Genomic DNA, 18,434 nt, shown 5'->3' on the forward strand with positions numbered 1-18,434 from the left:
ATTGACCTAACTATCAGTACTCGATCCTAGAACCTTACACTTACCACTTCGCAATCAGTTAAGCTATATCCATACGGAAAAAAACATTTCATTATTAATTATGTGACCCATGGATAATGTATAAAATGATTAAAATCCATTTTGTTTTCCACCAAACATAAACACATAACAATCATTAACAATATAGAAATAAATAATGGATTTTTACAAGATACACACTCCAAACTGTTGAATTTGATTGATTACAATCTTTGCACCTACATCTACATTTTTCTTCCAATTATTTTTTTATGTATTTAATTTAACTCTTTATTATTTATTCTGAAATATATTTCAAATTCCATAAATATTCCTATTTTTCAGTCAGTGTGTTAATATTGAAAATTAGGATTAATATTTGTTGAAGAGTGGTGTACATGTCTACTTAGTAGTGAGGTTGATTCAATAAACATTGTACTTAACAATTTATTAAGTAAATTAAACAGTCAATTGAAGTTAAATTATAAAAACTAAGATTTTATTTATTTTTATATACTATATAATAAATAAATAAATAAATAAATAAATAAATAAAAAAGAAAGAAAGAAGTTGTCTACATGTCGTTGTAGACAAGACATTTGTACTTGTAGAAATGTACCCCAACTGCCGCTCTTGAACCGTTAAAATTGGGGTTAGCTTATTAATGGGCCCCATTTCATTTTATTATTTATTTAATTTAAAAAATAAAAAATAAAAAATAAAAAATAAAAAAATAAATGAAATAATCAAATCCTATTACAAATGGAGAAGTTAGGAATTACAAGATTTGAATCCTACACAATTTACCCTAATAGTAAACGCTATGTATTCATTCTCCTAATGATGGTTGGTCGATTTTTTTTTTAATATAATATTGAAATGTTTTTATTTTAAATGGCGTTATAAAATGGATTTCCTAATTGAGAATTAAAAAAAGTAATTGAAAGTTCGGATGTTTTTATAATTTTATTTCAATTTAAATTATTGATTTGTTTTATCTATTTATATGGGAGAAAAAAAATATCTAAATTTGTATTTTTATTTTTATTTTTTTATGAATTATAAAATATGAAAATAAAGTAGAATAATAGTTGTAATATTTCACTCATTAGTCATTAGGTTATTTTTAATTAAAATATATAGAGATTTGTGAATGTCCCAAATTTTAAAGGTAATTTATTTAATATATGCCATTTAATTCCCAAAATGATCAATTTTTAATAATATTTCCATTAACTTTCAAAATTGAACATATTAAATCATAGTAACTCATATTTTAGAGATATATATATATATATTTTTATAATTATGCTGAGGATAACTACGAATTTTAATTATGAATTTCATATTTTACTGTAATTATAAATCAATTTAAATTTTATTAACCAAATAATATTACTAAGTCATACTTTTCAATTAGTTGGACTTAATAAAGAATAAAGACAAATAATGATAATGTGGGTTGCCCAACATTTCCAATTTGACCTTATTCCGTGTTTGAAGCTTTACTTTGTCTCTATATCCAATTTTGTGTTTCTTGCTTTAGTAGACTTGTACCAGAAGACGAAATCTCTAGTCCGACGATTTTTTTTTTATCGAGGAATGTAAATCGTGCTAATTTTACGGATCTGGAGCTGGCGCCCACTAGGAATAAATCGTCATCGAAGTTAAAATTTCCATACTGCAGCTGCCAGTACTGATCACCTTACGCCAACTTACTACCTCCGAAATTAGTTGAGCTGTACCCGTACGAACTTCACTTTGTTACACGGTTTCATGATTGGATGATATTGTTTTCTAAAGAAATCTTCTTGTCAATTATTACTCCATTTTTTGTTTTTATATATTTGAAAGTTCAAAATTTCCCAACAAAGATCAAACATGGAATCCAACAATTAGATTAAAACCAAAATAATGTTCAATGAATTGGTCTCTTGTTAATTAAATTTATTGATGAATTTTAAAAATCGATTTGCATTATCAGTGTTATGGAAATATCCGACAATTAAAGGAGTAATGTTAGTGCACCTCCTCTCAAGTTGTTTCACTCTTTTTTCTTTTAATTTTTAATTAATCCCTAAAATACATTTTGAATTGAAAATTAAATCTAAGATCTACACTCGGTTCGAAACTGATTATTAAAGGGTAGGTTAAGCTCAAGTTAAGTTTGACAAAAAAGATAAATGATAAAACATTTAAAAAAATCAAGTTGCTCGAGTTTGATTCGGTTCCAATCAAAACCCGTTTGACTCGATTGCCAATCTCAAAACATCTTTAAAGTTTTACAATAATTCAAACAAACTTCAAACAATCGACTCAATCCATTTACATTTCTAATGGAATATGCATTACAAAGTACTTATAATTTGAGAAATAATGCTTCTTCAGCTATGTAGCACGGATACAGGAATGCGGACCCGGCGAAAAAGGGAGCTTCATGTACCAAAAAAATGGATATATGAATGTTGGGAAACGTGTAAATATTAAAAATATATTAATACATCCATAAATTTTAAAAATATATTATGATGTTAACTTGTATATATACTTATCATCAATTACATATTTGTACCTACAAATTATTTAATTTACATGTTTCAATCCATTTTATCATTCGATAAATGACATACAAGGCATATGAAATTCTGAATGTATTTTAGTATGAAATTAGCATCTAAAAAAAATTAAAATACCACTAGAAGTAGAGAAAAAAACATGAGATTTAAGATTTTTTTAAGCAAGGGCAATTATGTGTCTTTACTTAAAACGAGTTTTGGATTTTTTAGTATTACCAGAAACGTCCATGAAACTTTTAAACATTTATGGAAACGATCGCAAAATGTTTCTAACAGGTGTCATGAAATTTCGATTTCCGAAACATAGAAATACGTATGTACTGAAGTTTCCGTGCATCATTGATAATTTTGTATTTCATTTATATAAAAAATATAAGAAATTCGAAAGATATGAGATATTTTTTTCTTTTCTTATAAAATAACTAGGTAGAACTTCAAATTCATCATAATAAATCAAAAGCTAATCCAAATAAAGAGCCAATTATTTGTAACGCTTTTAAAAGGACAAACATTATTGAGTACATATAATGAATTAATTCTTTCTAGAAGGATTTCAATAATAGGTACAAAATGGGAGAAAAAAAAAAGAAAGAAAATTCGAATAATTGAAGAAAATAATGAATGACAAAAGCCAAGCCAACAAAAAGTTCTTACATCTTTAACATGAACCAAGATTTTTCTACAGAGTAATACATTTCTGTAAATCCGATCAATATCGGCTCGATATCGCAAACAAAATACATTGTTTCCATAAGTACCAAATACATATTTCAAAGAGTTATGTAAGCTTAACAATGCCTGGAATAATTTATTTCATACCCGAAAAAAAAAAAAAAAAATCACAAGTTCTTGATAACAGATTGTTTCTGAGGTGTCAGCTTCGCCAACAATGCCTTGTTATGACAGTGATCGGCATCAACAAAGTAAAACTTACCGTCAGCCTTAAACGAAACAAAGGGCCTATTCGTCTCTGGATCTCTTATATCAGCAAATTTGATCGTCTTTGTCACATGCGTGGCCATCCATGACATCATTTCCACCTCAAAGCTGTCCGAGCCAGGCTGCCACCTCAGCTTGTGTACGTAAGGGCTGACAAACCAGTGAAGAGCTCCGGTGGTGGAAGCGCTCAAGAAAATTACGGTGGACGCCACTGCCCCCTTTAGAATTACGTTCATGTCCGGTGATGTCATGAAAGTGATGACGGGGCCCAGCGAAACGGAGAGGCAGCAGGTGGAGAGCGAGAGGAGCTTGACTTTCTTGACTGTACTTGATATTGGACCGTGGTATACAACTCCAGGGTCTTTTTCGTCATTTCCCTCTTTTGCCCCCTTTCGAGGTCCGATACTAATCTTGCTTTCTTCTTCTTCAGCTGCTGCAGATTGAGATAAAAATCGTGTATGGGCAGGAGGGAAATGCGCGGGGGAGCTGGTATTTGTCTTGGTAGTTAGTAAATGGGCAAACGGACCAACCTTAGCAAGGGGATCACCTGATGGAACGAAAAAATTATGGATCACAAAAGAATTCAATTAGTGCAAAGTCAAATACGCAATATACTTGTACGATTAACTTAATTAAGGAAAAATACGAAGCTGCATCACAAGGGAGTCGGATAAAGGGTTCAATGAACCGAGGTTATGATATATTTAGATTTTAGAACCAACAAAAAAAAAAAAAAAAACCGGATTAGGCTAAACTCTGCATCACAATTGTCAACCACAACACACAACTATAATTATCTTTTTATAATCACGGATTACTGTTAGCATTAGCATGAGCTTTAAGGGGAAAAAATGGATATAAACAACCATTTCAGCAATGCATTTTTGCTGTTTGCTTGACATATCTTTTACGAGCTGTTTGCTAGTATCCAGTTAGGATCGACAAAAATCAGAACAAAGATCAACCTTCAACCTTAGCCATGGACAAACGAGGCACACACATCAGCGAATCACCAAATAGCAAGAACGGCAGAAATGTCGACTTTACAGGATAAATGAAAATTCAGCCAACCAAACTAACTTCTATCCGACAATAATCGGTTGGGGAATGACAAAGGGCCGCAATAAATTAGAAATACATTTATAGTTTCTAGGGTTACCGAAAACTCGAATATCACAACACTTAATCCTGTGAAATTTACTTGATCAAGAAAAACACAAGTCCTCAACATAATCCAGATAAGATTAATATCAAATCAAATTCTCCTTCCATTGATTTATGCGTGGAGGATTTGATTTACACAAATATTCAATTCATAGTGCTTTTTTCAACAATTTTTAATTTCCTCGCAAATTAAAATATTGAACCCTAGAGATAAATTGGGGGAGAAAAAGGAGCGCGATGCCCACACGCACACACACACACACACACACACACACACAAACACACGCGCGAGATTCATAAAATTGAAACATGGATCAAAGTATACAACAGTATGAAGAAAAAAGAAGAAGTAACAAATTGAAGATTCATGAAAATGAAGAAGAACCTGAACGGAAGCTTGTGGATTGGGATCGGAGAAGATGAAGAAGGGTAGCTCTCGCCATTTTTGCTCGTCTGCTTTCACTTTCCGGTAGAAAAACCCAAGTCCTCTCTGCTCAAGGGTTTTAGTTCTACGGGTAATGATACACGCAGGCCAAATTAAACATTCAGACACTTTTTTACCATGATTTTTTACTTTTTTACCATAACTATTTACCTTTTGTACTATTCCTACCCAATAAAAAAAAACAAAAAAAAATTAAATTGTTGTGCTCGTGCAAAATCATGCGAGCATTTCAACAGTGCTCATCTGATTTCACACGAGCACTGTTGAAATGCTCGCATGTTTTTGCACGAGCATCTTATAAATCAAAAATAAATAAATAAATAAATAAATAAAATAATCTGCTCGTGTAAAAACACACGAGCGGTTGCAAAGTGCTCGTGTGATTTCACACGAGCACTTTGCAACCGCTCGTGTGTTTTTACACGAGCAATTAAAAAAAAAAACAAATAATAAAAATGCCTGCTCGTGTGGATTTACACGAGCACAGTGGATGTGCTCGTGTAAATTCACACGAGCAGGCCAACGTGTGATTTTTTTCGTTTTTTTTTTCCGGATTCGTAATCTACATAACAAGAGGATCGTAAAAACGTAAAAATTACCTCCGATCTGTTGACGATTTGCACGGGCTTTGCGAAAGAAAATCGAAAGGTTGAGAGAGTTTTGAGTTTTTTTACTTTTTGTTTTTTGAAAAATGGTAAAAAATGTGCCTGAATGTTTAATTTTGGCCTGCACAAATCATTTCAGTAGTTCTATATATGGATTTTTAGTTATTATAAATTTTCGGGCAAATTACGGCCACCCCCTGATGTATGGTCAAATTACGAAAAAAACCCTCTTGTTTGGGTAATTACAGCCACCCCCTCCTTTTAAATATTTTTACGTAAAATTTATGTAATTCGGTTATTTATCGAACCAAATCGTATATTTTGTTTGGTAAACGGTATGAAATGTTGGCGTACCGAAATTTTGGTCCGGTTTTACCAAATTAACATCCCTAAATTTACTTCTAGAGGGGTCTTTTCGTAAGATAAATACATAGTTGAGGGGTGGCTGTAATTACCCAAACAGAAGGGGGGTTTTCGTAATTTGACCATAGCTTAGGGGGTGGCCGTAATTTGCCCTAAATTTTCAGATTCTAATTCTCGTGAGGCCCTCAAACTTTGCCTAAATAATATTTTCTACCTTATCTTTTTTTCTTTCTTTCTATGGAGGATTTATAGAGTATTATTATTTTCAAATAGCGTATCCATATTTTAAAAAATTACAGTTAAACATTTATAAATTAATAGAGTTGTGAATAGCAACATTCTATTTATTTTATCGAAATATTGAATGATCGAACTAATTATTTAGTACGTTTACACTAACTAAGAATTGAGAGAAATTATTATTTAAACGAAGTAATTAATTAATCGAGCTTCTATTGTAATAAATTAAACCCCCACCAACAAAAAGAAAAAAAGGAAAAAGGCCCTAATTTTTGTATAAATTTATTATTTTTTAAACATAAACCAATTTGTATAAGCTATATTAGAGATAAATAATAACTTAAGAACCCCATTGGACTCCTTGAATTAAAACTATATAGTAAAATTCATAAATAAATATATTACTTTTTTTGAATAGATCGTTGTAATCCGTTTCTCGGTTCATTATTCTCTTATTTCTTCAATCTTTAAAGATATATTTTTAATTATAGTAATTCATTCTTTTGACCTACAATGTTACCCGGATCCAAAATGGATGGATTCGGATACTCATTTATTAAAATTTTCCAAACCCTAACGATTTCTATAAAGAGTTATAAACGGAGCAAATATCCATAGATAATAATAATAATATCACTTATTTAAATAAAAATATCAATGATAATAGTAATATTTATTTTCATTTACTTAAAAGTACTTTAATTGAGAAAAAAAAGACATTCACAAGTTTTCCAAAGGATGAAATCGAGGAAAGAAAATATAACTGGGGCAAACTTGCAATTAGAGAGACTATAGGGATCAAAATGAAAATTATACCGGCAAAGAAGCCGTTATAAGAGTTAAATTTGCCGTTAACCAGGAATTTAGGTTATATCAGAAGTATTAACTAGATTGCCGCAAATTCACCCTGCCTTCCTTTACTTGTCAATTCCGGCCGACACCAACAATTCCACGCCGGAAAAGGTGCGCATCTCTTTCTCTCTCTATCTCTCTCTCTCTATATATGTAAGTAATTATGTGTGTATGTATGTGTGTGTGTGTGTGTGTGTTCATCTGTTATACTATGCTTTTTCTTTTCCTTCTGAAAACTGTAATTTTACCAGAATCTGGAAGCATCTGAAATAAATCCAGGGTGTAAAAAAATGCTGAATTTTAATTTTGAAGTTCAAATCAAGGCCAATGTCATTCAGCATAGAGGAAAAGTGAACAAACAGTTAATGTATCAATCGAATTGAAATATCGTGTAGATTGATCGGTGTTGATTCCAATTTCTGTTAAAAAAATGTTAAATGCCAATTTTGATTTTTTTTTCGATCCGAAAGGAGTCGTCTTTTATTGTTTATGATGCTCTCAATTATGTGGGAGAATTACTACCTTGTTGGATCAGAGTGACTAGATTTTGTTTTACGGATATAATTTACACGGTTTAGGGTATTCAATAAGTTAATTTTAAATGAAATGAGATGCAGATGAAGAAAAGCTGAATGAAAATCAAAGAGAGAAAAATAAGTTTTCGTTACTCTTTTAGTTGCTGTAGTTTTTTCAATTTTTTGACTGGTGCTAGGGCTCGCATAGTTGTAATCAATTTAACGGAATAAGGCCCGTAAACACAGTAATTGATATGGAATTCATTTTGTCTTGGTTCAATGTTAGATGGATTTGGTGGATGTGCCAAACGAGGATATTACAAGTATGATACAAAGGGCGATGGACGGTGATGCTGCTCAAGTGGATGACTATAAGACTAAGGTTGATGAGCTGTTTGCGAAGGTTGACAATGTAAGCATTTTCTCATTTCTGAACGGTCTAAAATTAACATGATTAATGCATCTTTAATGATCGATTATCTTAAATTCCCTGATAAGTATCTCTTTTTACATTTGATTTCGATCTCTCTTGTGTTGGGTTTTAATCATATGCATTAATTAGATTGCTTTTACAGGCAGTGCCGCAGCCTTAGTATTTATTATTCCACTGGTATCATCGTGTAATTATTTGCTTACTGTGAGTTCTTTTCTGGCTTGCAGCTCGAGCAAAGAGTGAATGAAGTTGAACAATTTTACTCGAATACAAAACTAAACGAATCCAACACTTCTAGCAATGCTTTAACTACAAAGGATAAAGAAAAAGAGAAACATGTTCCCAGCATGAAAAAGCTGCATCAGGATGCTTCTCGTAGAGAGGCTGCTGCTGCTAAGAGAATGCAAGAGCTTATCCGCAACTTTGGGAGTATATTTCGTCAGGCAAGTCTCTTGATTTAGCTACGTAAATATTTTTAACTGTTTGACATACTTTTACTTAACCACCTCCTCATGGGTAAAAGTTTGTAGCCTGAAAATTGCGTTGCGTGCAACCTGCTAGATCTTTTTATGCATTTCCTAGTGCACGTGCTCCTAAAAAATTCTTTTGAGTTTATCACTGTCTGGCTCATTCTTGCTGGACCAAACTCCACGTAGGGTATATGTGTCATTGCTCGCAATTGTTTGCCAGTCAATTTTTCGATAAGGCAATCTCTCGTTATGGCACTTTGTTGCTTCTAGAAAGATCCCTGTAACGTGTATGACTGCCTTGGTAATCTACCTCCAATTAGGACAGTTGCCACGAGAAGACTTATTGTATCCTTAATTAATTTTGTGAGGACAGTTTACAAAGAAATGCCAGTTAAGCTAATGCATGTTGTCCATAATATACCAATGTAGGTTCGAGATTATGAAGGTGCTAGCTTGTAGAATCTGAGGGTGATTACTTTAAGCTAATTCTACTATGACCTCCAGCATAAGCTCACCACCCTTAGATTTCTTCATATAAGCCTATTGCAAAAAGCACGCATTTTTTGACACCATTAAAATAAAAGTCTTATAGGAGTAATGCTTCATACGCTCAATGCCAAAATATTTCTGGATGTTTAGTGATGGGGGAAGAGGAATAGGCTTTCCCCATTTTTTGACATTTTGTCTTCACTAATCTGCAATCTTGGATGGATATCAAAGATATGTAGACGAACGTTTCTTTTTGGATCTCTTCACTAATCTGCAAAAATGACAAATCAAATTAAGATTGTGCATTGTGGTTATTTTCGTCAGAGTTCTTGAATATCAATGAAAGATATTTGGTATCCCCCAAGGGGAAGGACCTTTCAAGTTTATTTCATTTTTTTGTGGTGAAACGGACTTCAGTACTACTAATCAATGTTAGTTCTAACTAATACCCAATTTATCATCTATTGACGTGCATAGCAATCTGAGGAAGTTGTGTTTACTTTTAACTTATTTGTATTTGTATTTAGTATGGAAAGGAATAAACTATTTAATAGAAGTATTATAACTTCAATTATCAAATGAATTATCATACGTCGTTTCTAGTTTTTAGATGACACAGCACAAGTGGGCGTGGCCCTTTATGCAGCCAGTAGATGTTCAAGGACTTGGGTTGCAAGACTACTATAAGGTATAGTCTCTTGCTTCTTTCCTGTATTTTCATCCCTTTTCTACTTTTTGCATGTCGAGTTGCCAACCTACACGTGAAAATTAATGCATATGATTAGATAAATACTCATCCTTCTCCCTTCGCTGCTAAACAAGAAAGCTAAAATTGACTATCCAGGTGTAAAATTGAGCATTTCGTGTGCTGACCATACATGAATTTATGGCATAAATTGTGGCCACACGATTTTGTGGCGTAAATTGTATATTCGTTTGGAAGTAGCTCTTACATCTGATTATTGACACTTGAAAAAAAAGTGCATCTCAGTTTTACAGTAAATATTTTAGAACGTGATGCCTCAAAAGATTTTATTATAAACTCGGATTGATTAGTCCCAAATGATGTATGTCAGATTATTGACAGGCCAATGGACTTCAGTACAATAAAAAACCAAATGGAAGGCAAGGATGGTACCGGATACAAGCATGTCCGCGAGATATGTTCTGACGTACGGTTGGTTTTTAAAAATGCAATGAAGTACAATGACGAAAAGAGTGATGTTCATGTTATGGCGAAAACATTACTGGAAAAATTCGAAGAGAAGTGGCTGCAGATTTTGCCGAAAGTTACCGAAGAGGTAAATTACTTACACTAAGTTGCGGCTTCGCTGCTACTATATATCTCCCTACCATGTAATCCCTCCAAAAAGCAACTGAGACGTTGAATATTTGAATATCTCCATCGTTTGCTGCATCTGTATTTACAGGAAGAAAGACGAGAAAAGGAGGAAGCCGAAGCACAAATAAACATTCAGCTTGCTCAGGAGGCAGCTCATGCGAAATTGGCCCGGGATTTAAATAATGAGGTCTGAGAGAATTTCTAATTTTGGTAGAGACATTATGAAGAAACTATCTTGAGCATTTAGCATTACTCGTGCTTATCAATGAATTGATTATTTGTTCGAAATCTGTTTCAGCTTTATGACATTGATATGCATATAGAAGAGCTCAGAGAAACGGTGGTTCAAAAGTGCAGGTTAGTTAGATGTTAGTCCAGTCGACTTGATAATTCCAGTGTACTTGCATTCAGTAACTTAAAGTGAAGTTTGCTCGAAAAAAAAAAAGAAAAAAAAAACGAGTAAAAAAATGTCAGTGTTATTATTCATGTTCTTGTTTTCAATGCTGAAATGAACACAATTTTGCTACAGGCGAATATCTACATCGGAGAAAAGAAAGCTAGGTGTTGCTCTCTCCAAACTATGTCCTGAAGATCTTAATAAAGCTCTGGAGATAGTAGCTCAAAATAATCCGACCTTCGAAGCTACAGCTGAAGAAGTTGAGCTCGACATAAACGCTCAGGTAAATCTTATCTTTAAGTCAAATCTACCGTTATTATCACCTTGTAAAGGTACACACACACAAACATGGATGTGTATGTTTTTATGCGTGAAACGATGACATGTCTGTTTTGTTTTTTTTCTGAGCAGAGTGAATCGACATTGTGGAGGTTGAAGTTTTTCGTGAAGGATGTGTTAAAGGGTGGGTGTAAGAATTCGAGCAAGGAAGAAGACAAAAACAACATAACTTGTGAAGATGCTACTAACATAGACGATAATAACATCGTCTCGAAACGTAAACGAGAGATATGTGATGCTCTTGCTAAGACCGCGAAAAGACGGAAGAAGAAGCCTATTCGCACTTGAGGATAAAAAGTGTTATTTTGGTTAAACGTCGTAATTTTTACTGGTCGTTTTTTGACCATTTATATACGGCACTTTGACGTGTGAGATGGATTATGTGGCCGATTTTATTCATCTTTTTTTCTTTTTCTCTTTTAATAGATTTTGATTGTTGTAAATTGAATTTTTAATTTTTAGAATTCAATAGATCAATCACTGAGTTCAGTTTTTGAATATTTTAGCTAGAGTTGATGAATTTGTAATATTAATCAAGAATCAAGACTATCAGTGAATTTGAGAAGTGAGATAGAACAAAATTCATTTCAATATGGGAGTTTACATTTATGATTATTTTATTTAAAAAATGCATTTTCATATGCGATAGAGAATCCTACAATTATTTAAAATAAGATTTATGTTGTAACTAATATAAAATTTGGTTATTTTTATCTTAAGCCACTTGAAGTTTATAATTTTGTACTATATCGCTCTGTCATATTTACATTCTTATGTATTTCTACAATTATCAAACCAAAGAACTAAATTAAATATGTCATTTTAAAATAATTTATAGTATATCGAGTCATCAACAGAAAAATCATTTTGTTTTGGCTTTTGCGAATATATATAACTTAAAACTTTTTTTAACAACTTAAAAGTTCAGTAAAAAATCGTCCGTCAAAGTTGAAGTATCTACGTCATCGAATAGTTTAGAAGCTAAACTATATATCCTAACGTAAATATTTGAATTTATCAAATTTGATTTAATAATTAATATCATATACAACTGATTTATTTAAAATACGATAATTACATATTGACAAGAATTAATTATAGAAAGAATGAAATCATATGCCATACACACTATGTGGTTAAATAATATAGTAATAACTAATAAGGGTTAATTACGGTCGCCCCTGAGGTGAGATCAAATTACGAAAAAAAATTCATTATATTTAGATAATTACAATCATCCATCAACTATGATATTTTTACGCGTCAACTTTTACGGTGACAAATTTAACATAATCTTCTAGATTCCGTGGAATGTTCTATAGTTTGTATCCGTTTTGTGCAAAAATGCAGTTTCTAATGCTCCACAATCTGATATATACAAGTTAAGAGTAAGAGAGACGCATCTTATGATCATCTTGTTTCGAAATGTGGAACTCGATTAGAATAAAATAAGTACAAACTGGAGAATATTCCACATAATCTAAAAGATTCCACTAAATTCGACGTATAAGAAAATTCATAGTTGGAAGTGGTTATAAATTATAATCATTCAAACATAAAGGATTTTTTCGTAATTTAACTTTACGTCCACGGGTGCGTACAATAGCATTTCCCCCACCCACACTCTGCTCGGAATCGAAGTACAAATAATTCTCACAGCGAAAACCACCCCCACCACCTCATGGCGGAGAAACCTAATCACGAGGCCAAAAATGCTGCTCCGGCGGCGGCGGCGGCGGCGGCGACTTCAACCAGCGACAATATCCACTTGGATACGAGCAAGGCGGAGCGGCACGTGTGGCTGATGAAATGCCCTCCTGTCGTCTCACGCGCCATGCAGAACAACCAGCACCAGCCTCCGCCGCCGTTCTCCTCCGACGCCGAGGCCGGACAGATCGTCGGCAAGGTTATCGTATCCATCGATCCGCTACTCCCTAACGACGACGGTTCCTCCACCCAGGTATAATACACGTTTTATACCAGTCCTATATACGCTGGATTTTTTTGTATGTAGATATGCGCTGACGTATCGCATTCTGCTTCCGTTTCTCGATTTTGATTTCCCCGACTCCGATTTTTGGGGGTGAATTATTTCTTGTGGTCTTTGTTTGTTGAATTGCCATTTCTTGTTTCCAGAGCGTCTGATTTTGCATGCATGATTTATTTTAATTGTTTATGTTTCGCTTAATTGAACTATAATTGGCCCCTATATTGAAATTTTTTGATGTATATTTCAGGAATAATATGTGTTGTGCCTCTTATGGTTGGAAAATCTGTGAATTTATGCCCTATTTTCGAAACGAGGCGACTTGAACAGTGGAGAAAAAATGATGCCATTTCACTATTTCCAGTTGAATTTGCTCTATTAGAGAGATAGAATTAAAGAGTGATTTGGACATTATTGCGTGGGTGTGCATTTAGGTGGTATGTTTTCCGGTAGGTATATAGTGCACCGTTAACTCTGTTTTGTTTCATAATCATTCATTCATTCATCTGTATCACTGTATGACCACATTGCAAAACGCATCCTCAAACGCATCTTATTGTGCAAAGAGTGGATTGAGGGAGCTATTCTCGAGTTTATATGCACGAATGTTTGTGGATATACATTATATTGGTTGCATCTGTTTCATGGCTATTGCTTTGGGACTATGGGCTGGGAGGTGAACATATTTCACGGGATGCAATTTCTTAAATTCGACTTGCCTTTGAAGCAACCTTGTTTTCATGTTTAAACGCCATCAGCTAATTCGATACATAAAAATGATGGATGTAATTTGCAATTGAAAAGACTTGTTCGTTTTCTCTCTACCTTGAGCGTGTAGGTGAAGTCTAAGATTTTGTCACTTCTTAATGTTATTCATGTATATCCAGATTGTGGTTTCTGTAGTTTATCAAATGAATCGGTTCACCCTTCATGCTTGTCCCGCTGATCTTTTTAGTGGATTAGAAATTCAAAGAAAATGGTGTTTGTAGGAGACTGTGGCAGAGTTCGTATTTTTCTTCTATTAGTTTGATAGGTTTTCGTATGACGCCAAATAGTTGGAATCTTAGCAATTGGGAACTAGGACCTTCCATCCAAATAGTTGAAAAGGGAAAGTCGAGTATTTTTACACTGTTTCCCCTTTAGAACATACTTTGTTAATGAAAAAATTCATTGTTTATTTGAAGCTTTGTATATCATTTTCTACTTTTTATATGTATAGCATCATCTGTAGTAGTGCATGGCATTCTTTGCTTGTTTAATCATATATTCCAAGTTAAGTAGAACCAATGAAGTACAATTGTTTTTCTTTTTTGGAAGTTCTTACTTTAACTCTTTCAATCTTCAACTCTTTTTTTTTCTTTTCCATTTTCATGAATCGTTGAATTCATCATCATCATCAGTTTACAATGGAGTTAGCCGGGAATGCAAACAGTAACATGCCAAGGCGCTACTCGATGGACATGTCCACGGATTTTGTTCCTATGTCTGTTCTTTCGGTGGTACCCCAAGGTCAGACTGTGTTATTACACTGTTTGTGCATTAAACGAATATATCATTTATTTATTTTGTTGCAGTGATGATTCATTATAAATTTAGATATATTTTTCCTATCAGTTGAAAGGTCATGGATTTCAGTCGGGACCGAGGACATCATATTTGTGGTTACATTTTAGCTTTTAGTATTTTATAGATGAATCTCAAATTCAGAATTCCTCTGTTATAGTCTTGTAAAGCGTTTCTTGCTCGTTGATGAGTTTGCAAATACTTCACATTTTTCTATGTTGCTGCTATGTTCATCTTAAGAGCCTTACTGTGTTTTATGTAGTCTGTCTTATTAGGAAAACGAGTCGCAATATCTTTTGAGATGTAATTAGTTGCATTTAGAAAAAAACTTTGATAGTGTTGATATGCCTTCAGCATAAGCTCACCTCTTCGATAATCTTTCTTTTACTTTCTTGGAAATTTTATCATGCTCGGACTATTAAACTACACCAAAATATCAACTCCGAAACTATAAACATTTTTTAGCTGGTATATAGTCGCTAGCTAATGTATTTAACGTTGGATTATTTCTTCACATGATGCTCTTTATCGAGACCTGAACCAAATCTATGCTTTTGTAGGGAAACCTTCGGTGGAGGGAAAAATCTACCATAAATTCGACATGAAGCCTCACAATGAGAATATTGATGACTATGCAAAACTCTGCAGAGAGAGGACAAATAAATATTCGACTAAAACTAGACAAATAAAGGTGGTTTATTGCCTTCTTTCCCTTGGGCAAGGAATAATCATGACCTAGTTTTGTTGATGCGTATAATATATCCTCTGTTTTCGACTTGTTTCGAATCTTATGCAGATCATTGATAACGATAGTGGAATGCGAATGAGGCCCATGCCTGGAATGTTTGATATGAAGTCCTCTGTAGCAGTGGTACTTCACTTCATCGTTGTCTTCCGATTTTAAATAAAAATATTAGTGGAGCTGATTATATTTGTTGATGAATGTACATAATTAACCGTGTTTACTTATGAAATGTGGTGTTATATGTGATGAATAGGAAAAGAAAGCTCCAGCAAAGGGATCAGAAACGAAACGAACAAGACGAGACCCTGAAGAAATGGAGAAGATCATGTTTAAGCTCTTTGAGCAACAACCAAATTGGACACTGAAACAACTGGTTCAGAAGACCGATCAGCCTGAGGTATGTCATATATATATATATATATATCATGTTCTCCCTTATGATGATGCTCGAAGGCAACTTTGTAATGATACTAAAATTTGGCCGTAAAATTACCGCAAAAAATCACTGAAATACATTTTACTCGTGTTTATTGTGTCGTTTGTTGGGAAAGAATATTGGCACGGACGAATGTACTTATACGTGTCTATATATCGATTTACATGGCAGCAATTTCTTAAAGATATGCTGAAGCTTCTGTGTGTATACAACAACAAGGGAGCCAACCAAGGATCGTATGAGCTGAAACCTGAATATCGAAGATCAGAGGACAAACCAGATACATAGTATATAATTCAAGATTTTGAAGATAATTTTTTTTTTTGCTGGAAATAGTTCGTCGTCGCACAGCATTAACCACTTAACTCGAGAATTTAGTGTTTTTTTTTCTTTTCTTTTTTTGATTAGTGATCTAGTAATACTATGTTTGATGGAATTAAAGGCATGTTTACTTTGTGGTATTAGGTTGGATAGTGGATATATTAGTTTACCCAACTCAATACCGTGTTGACTCGTTCGTTAATATACGTGCCCACTAGTAAACACCACTTTTGCTGACTTATTTTGCTGCTAAACTAACACAATTTGGGTCTTATTTAATTGCTCTTCACTGGCATGGCATGCAAAGAACATTTATAAAAGTCCTTGTTTGGTTGTCAAGATTAATCAACATAAAATTAAATAATCTAATAAAATCCAATTATACTATTTAATATTCGATAATTCGATAAAAAAATATGTTTAGAAGGCAAGATAAATTATAATAATATAATATTTGCAGATTGACCCGATAAATTATTAGGGATACCAAAACATTAAATAGTGTTCAATTATTTAGTTAATTATGACTAATCTTCCCGATCAAAGGAGACGTAAGTTGACTAATGCATTATGGAAGGATATATTGATATACATGTTTGGTTGGATGGATTGAATTAGCATTTTGACTATTCAACTATCCAATTCATTCAAAGGCATGATGCATGTTTCATGTGGCTGATTTATTTATTTATTTTTATTATAATCTCCTTATGATGCGTTAGTCACTCTGCTCTATAACTAGGGCTGAAAGTCGGAAGGATCGGATCGGAATTAGCCTTTTTGGAATATTTCCAAAAAATTTCGGAAGTACAAAATCAATTCCAATTCCAATTCCAAAATTTTCGGAATCTAAAAATTCATTCCAATTCCAAAAGGCCCGGAAATTTCGGAATTTCGGAAATTTTTCGGAAATGATATAAGTATTAAAATTTCGAAACTTCGCTGAAAATTTCATAATTTGCTAAAAACAAAAACATCCACGTCGATAAAAATAACTACCAAATTTCAATTCAAAAAATAAATAAAAATAAACGACATCATAATATCCAATAAAACTTCTAGCAAAAATTAAATAAACTCTTTAGCTTTGCACAAGAAATAATAAACGTAAAACTAGGGTTTTACATAAAATAAACTAGGGCTTTTTTAGGTGACATGGCCCATAAAGAATAAATACAACTAAATAATGTAAAATAAGTATAATATATATATATATATATATATATATATATATATATATATATATATATATATATATATATATATATATATATTACTCAAAGATGTATTTTTTGGAAAAAAATCGGATTTTTTTCGGAATTAATTTCGGAAATAATCGGATCGGAAATCGGAAATTCCAATTTTTTTTTATATAATTCCAATTCCAATCCAAAAAAATCGGAAAAAATCGGAAATCGGAATTTCGGAAATCGGAATGAAAAAACTTGTTCCAAAATCGGAACTTTTCGGATCGGAACCGGCGGAAATCGGAATTTCCGTTCCAACTTGCACCCCTATCTATAACTGTACTTCAATAATTTATCTCCAAATAAAATAAAGTAGTAATTTATTTACAAGTCCTTTCATCACTAAAATTCTTTCATATTAGAACAACTCTTCTTTTTTTGGGTTAAAAGTCTTTGACCAAAAATACAGACTGCGACTAAATTGTGTTCTTTTGTTTCGGGCTTTGTAGCCCGAATCTCTAAGTTTTTTTTTTTTGGGTCAAAATAGCTATTTTTACCTCTAAATCGGGATGTTGATCGTCCATATTGATAACCGTAACTTCATTAATGATCTTATTGGATAATAGAAACTATAGATTTACAACACCTATTTATCAAAAATTCTCCATCACTAATTTTTCTTCATATTTTCCAAAACATTTTTTCCTGTTAAAGACATCTTTTTTTTTCTTCTTTTCGTGTTAAAAATATTTCACCAGAAGTACGAATCATAACCTACAAATCCTACACTCCACGATATGCTAATCGAGCATCTGATCGAGAGCTTAATCATCAGTTAAGTTCTCAATCGAACCAATGGATCCCCACGACTACCCGCATTTGGTGACGCCTATACGAGGAACCACAATTCAATATACTCAAGTTTTATAGCTTACATACATACATAAAAACTAAAAAAACAAAAAAAAACAAATTGATGTTCGTATAGCAATACAATTATATTACGA

The 18,434-nt window shown here is 32.9% G+C and overlaps 3 protein-coding genes across 3 annotated transcripts; 2 read left to right on the forward strand and 1 right to left on the reverse strand.

Annotated features, from left to right (window-relative positions):
* Positions 1-3,197: 3,197 nt before the first annotated feature.
* LOC148770308 (uncharacterized) lies at positions 3,198-5,315 on the reverse strand. The gene is made up of 2 exons (XM_088820001.1): positions 5,084-5,315; positions 3,198-4,081 (listed from the first exon to the last, which is right to left on the reverse strand). The coding sequence occupies exons 1-2, from the start codon at positions 5,139-5,141 to the stop codon at positions 3,435-3,437; spliced, it is 705 nt and encodes a 234-aa protein (XP_088676127.1). The 5' UTR covers positions 5,142-5,315; the 3' UTR covers positions 3,198-3,434.
* A 1,895-nt stretch (positions 5,316-7,210) lies between these two features.
* Positions 7,211-11,779, forward strand: GTE6 (general transcription factor group E6). The gene is made up of 9 exons (XM_012979472.2): positions 7,211-7,313; positions 8,003-8,130; positions 8,379-8,594; positions 9,721-9,798; positions 10,187-10,411; positions 10,541-10,639; positions 10,751-10,809; positions 10,982-11,132; positions 11,261-11,779. Exons 2-9 carry the CDS (start codon positions 8,005-8,007, stop codon positions 11,474-11,476), a joined length of 1,170 nt encoding a protein of 389 aa, XP_012834926.1. The 5' UTR covers positions 7,211-7,313; positions 8,003-8,004; the 3' UTR covers positions 11,477-11,779.
* Positions 11,780-12,778: 999 nt separating this feature from the next.
* On the forward strand, positions 12,779-16,479 carry LOC105955693 (Transcription initiation factor IIF, beta subunit). Its single transcript, XM_012979475.2, has 6 exons — positions 12,779-13,148; positions 14,576-14,684; positions 15,299-15,429; positions 15,535-15,609; positions 15,737-15,880; positions 16,091-16,479. The coding sequence occupies exons 1-6, from the start codon at positions 12,870-12,872 to the stop codon at positions 16,205-16,207; spliced, it is 855 nt and encodes a 284-aa protein (XP_012834929.1). The 5' UTR covers positions 12,779-12,869; the 3' UTR covers positions 16,208-16,479.
* The last annotated feature ends 1,955 nt before the right edge of the window (positions 16,480-18,434 follow it).

Source organism: Erythranthe guttata, chromosome 6, assembly GCF_056151865.1.
Source record: "Erythranthe guttata isolate IM_541 chromosome 6, IM_541, whole genome shotgun sequence".
NCBI classification, from domain to species: domain Eukaryota; kingdom Viridiplantae; phylum Streptophyta; class Magnoliopsida; order Lamiales; family Phrymaceae; genus Erythranthe; species Erythranthe guttata.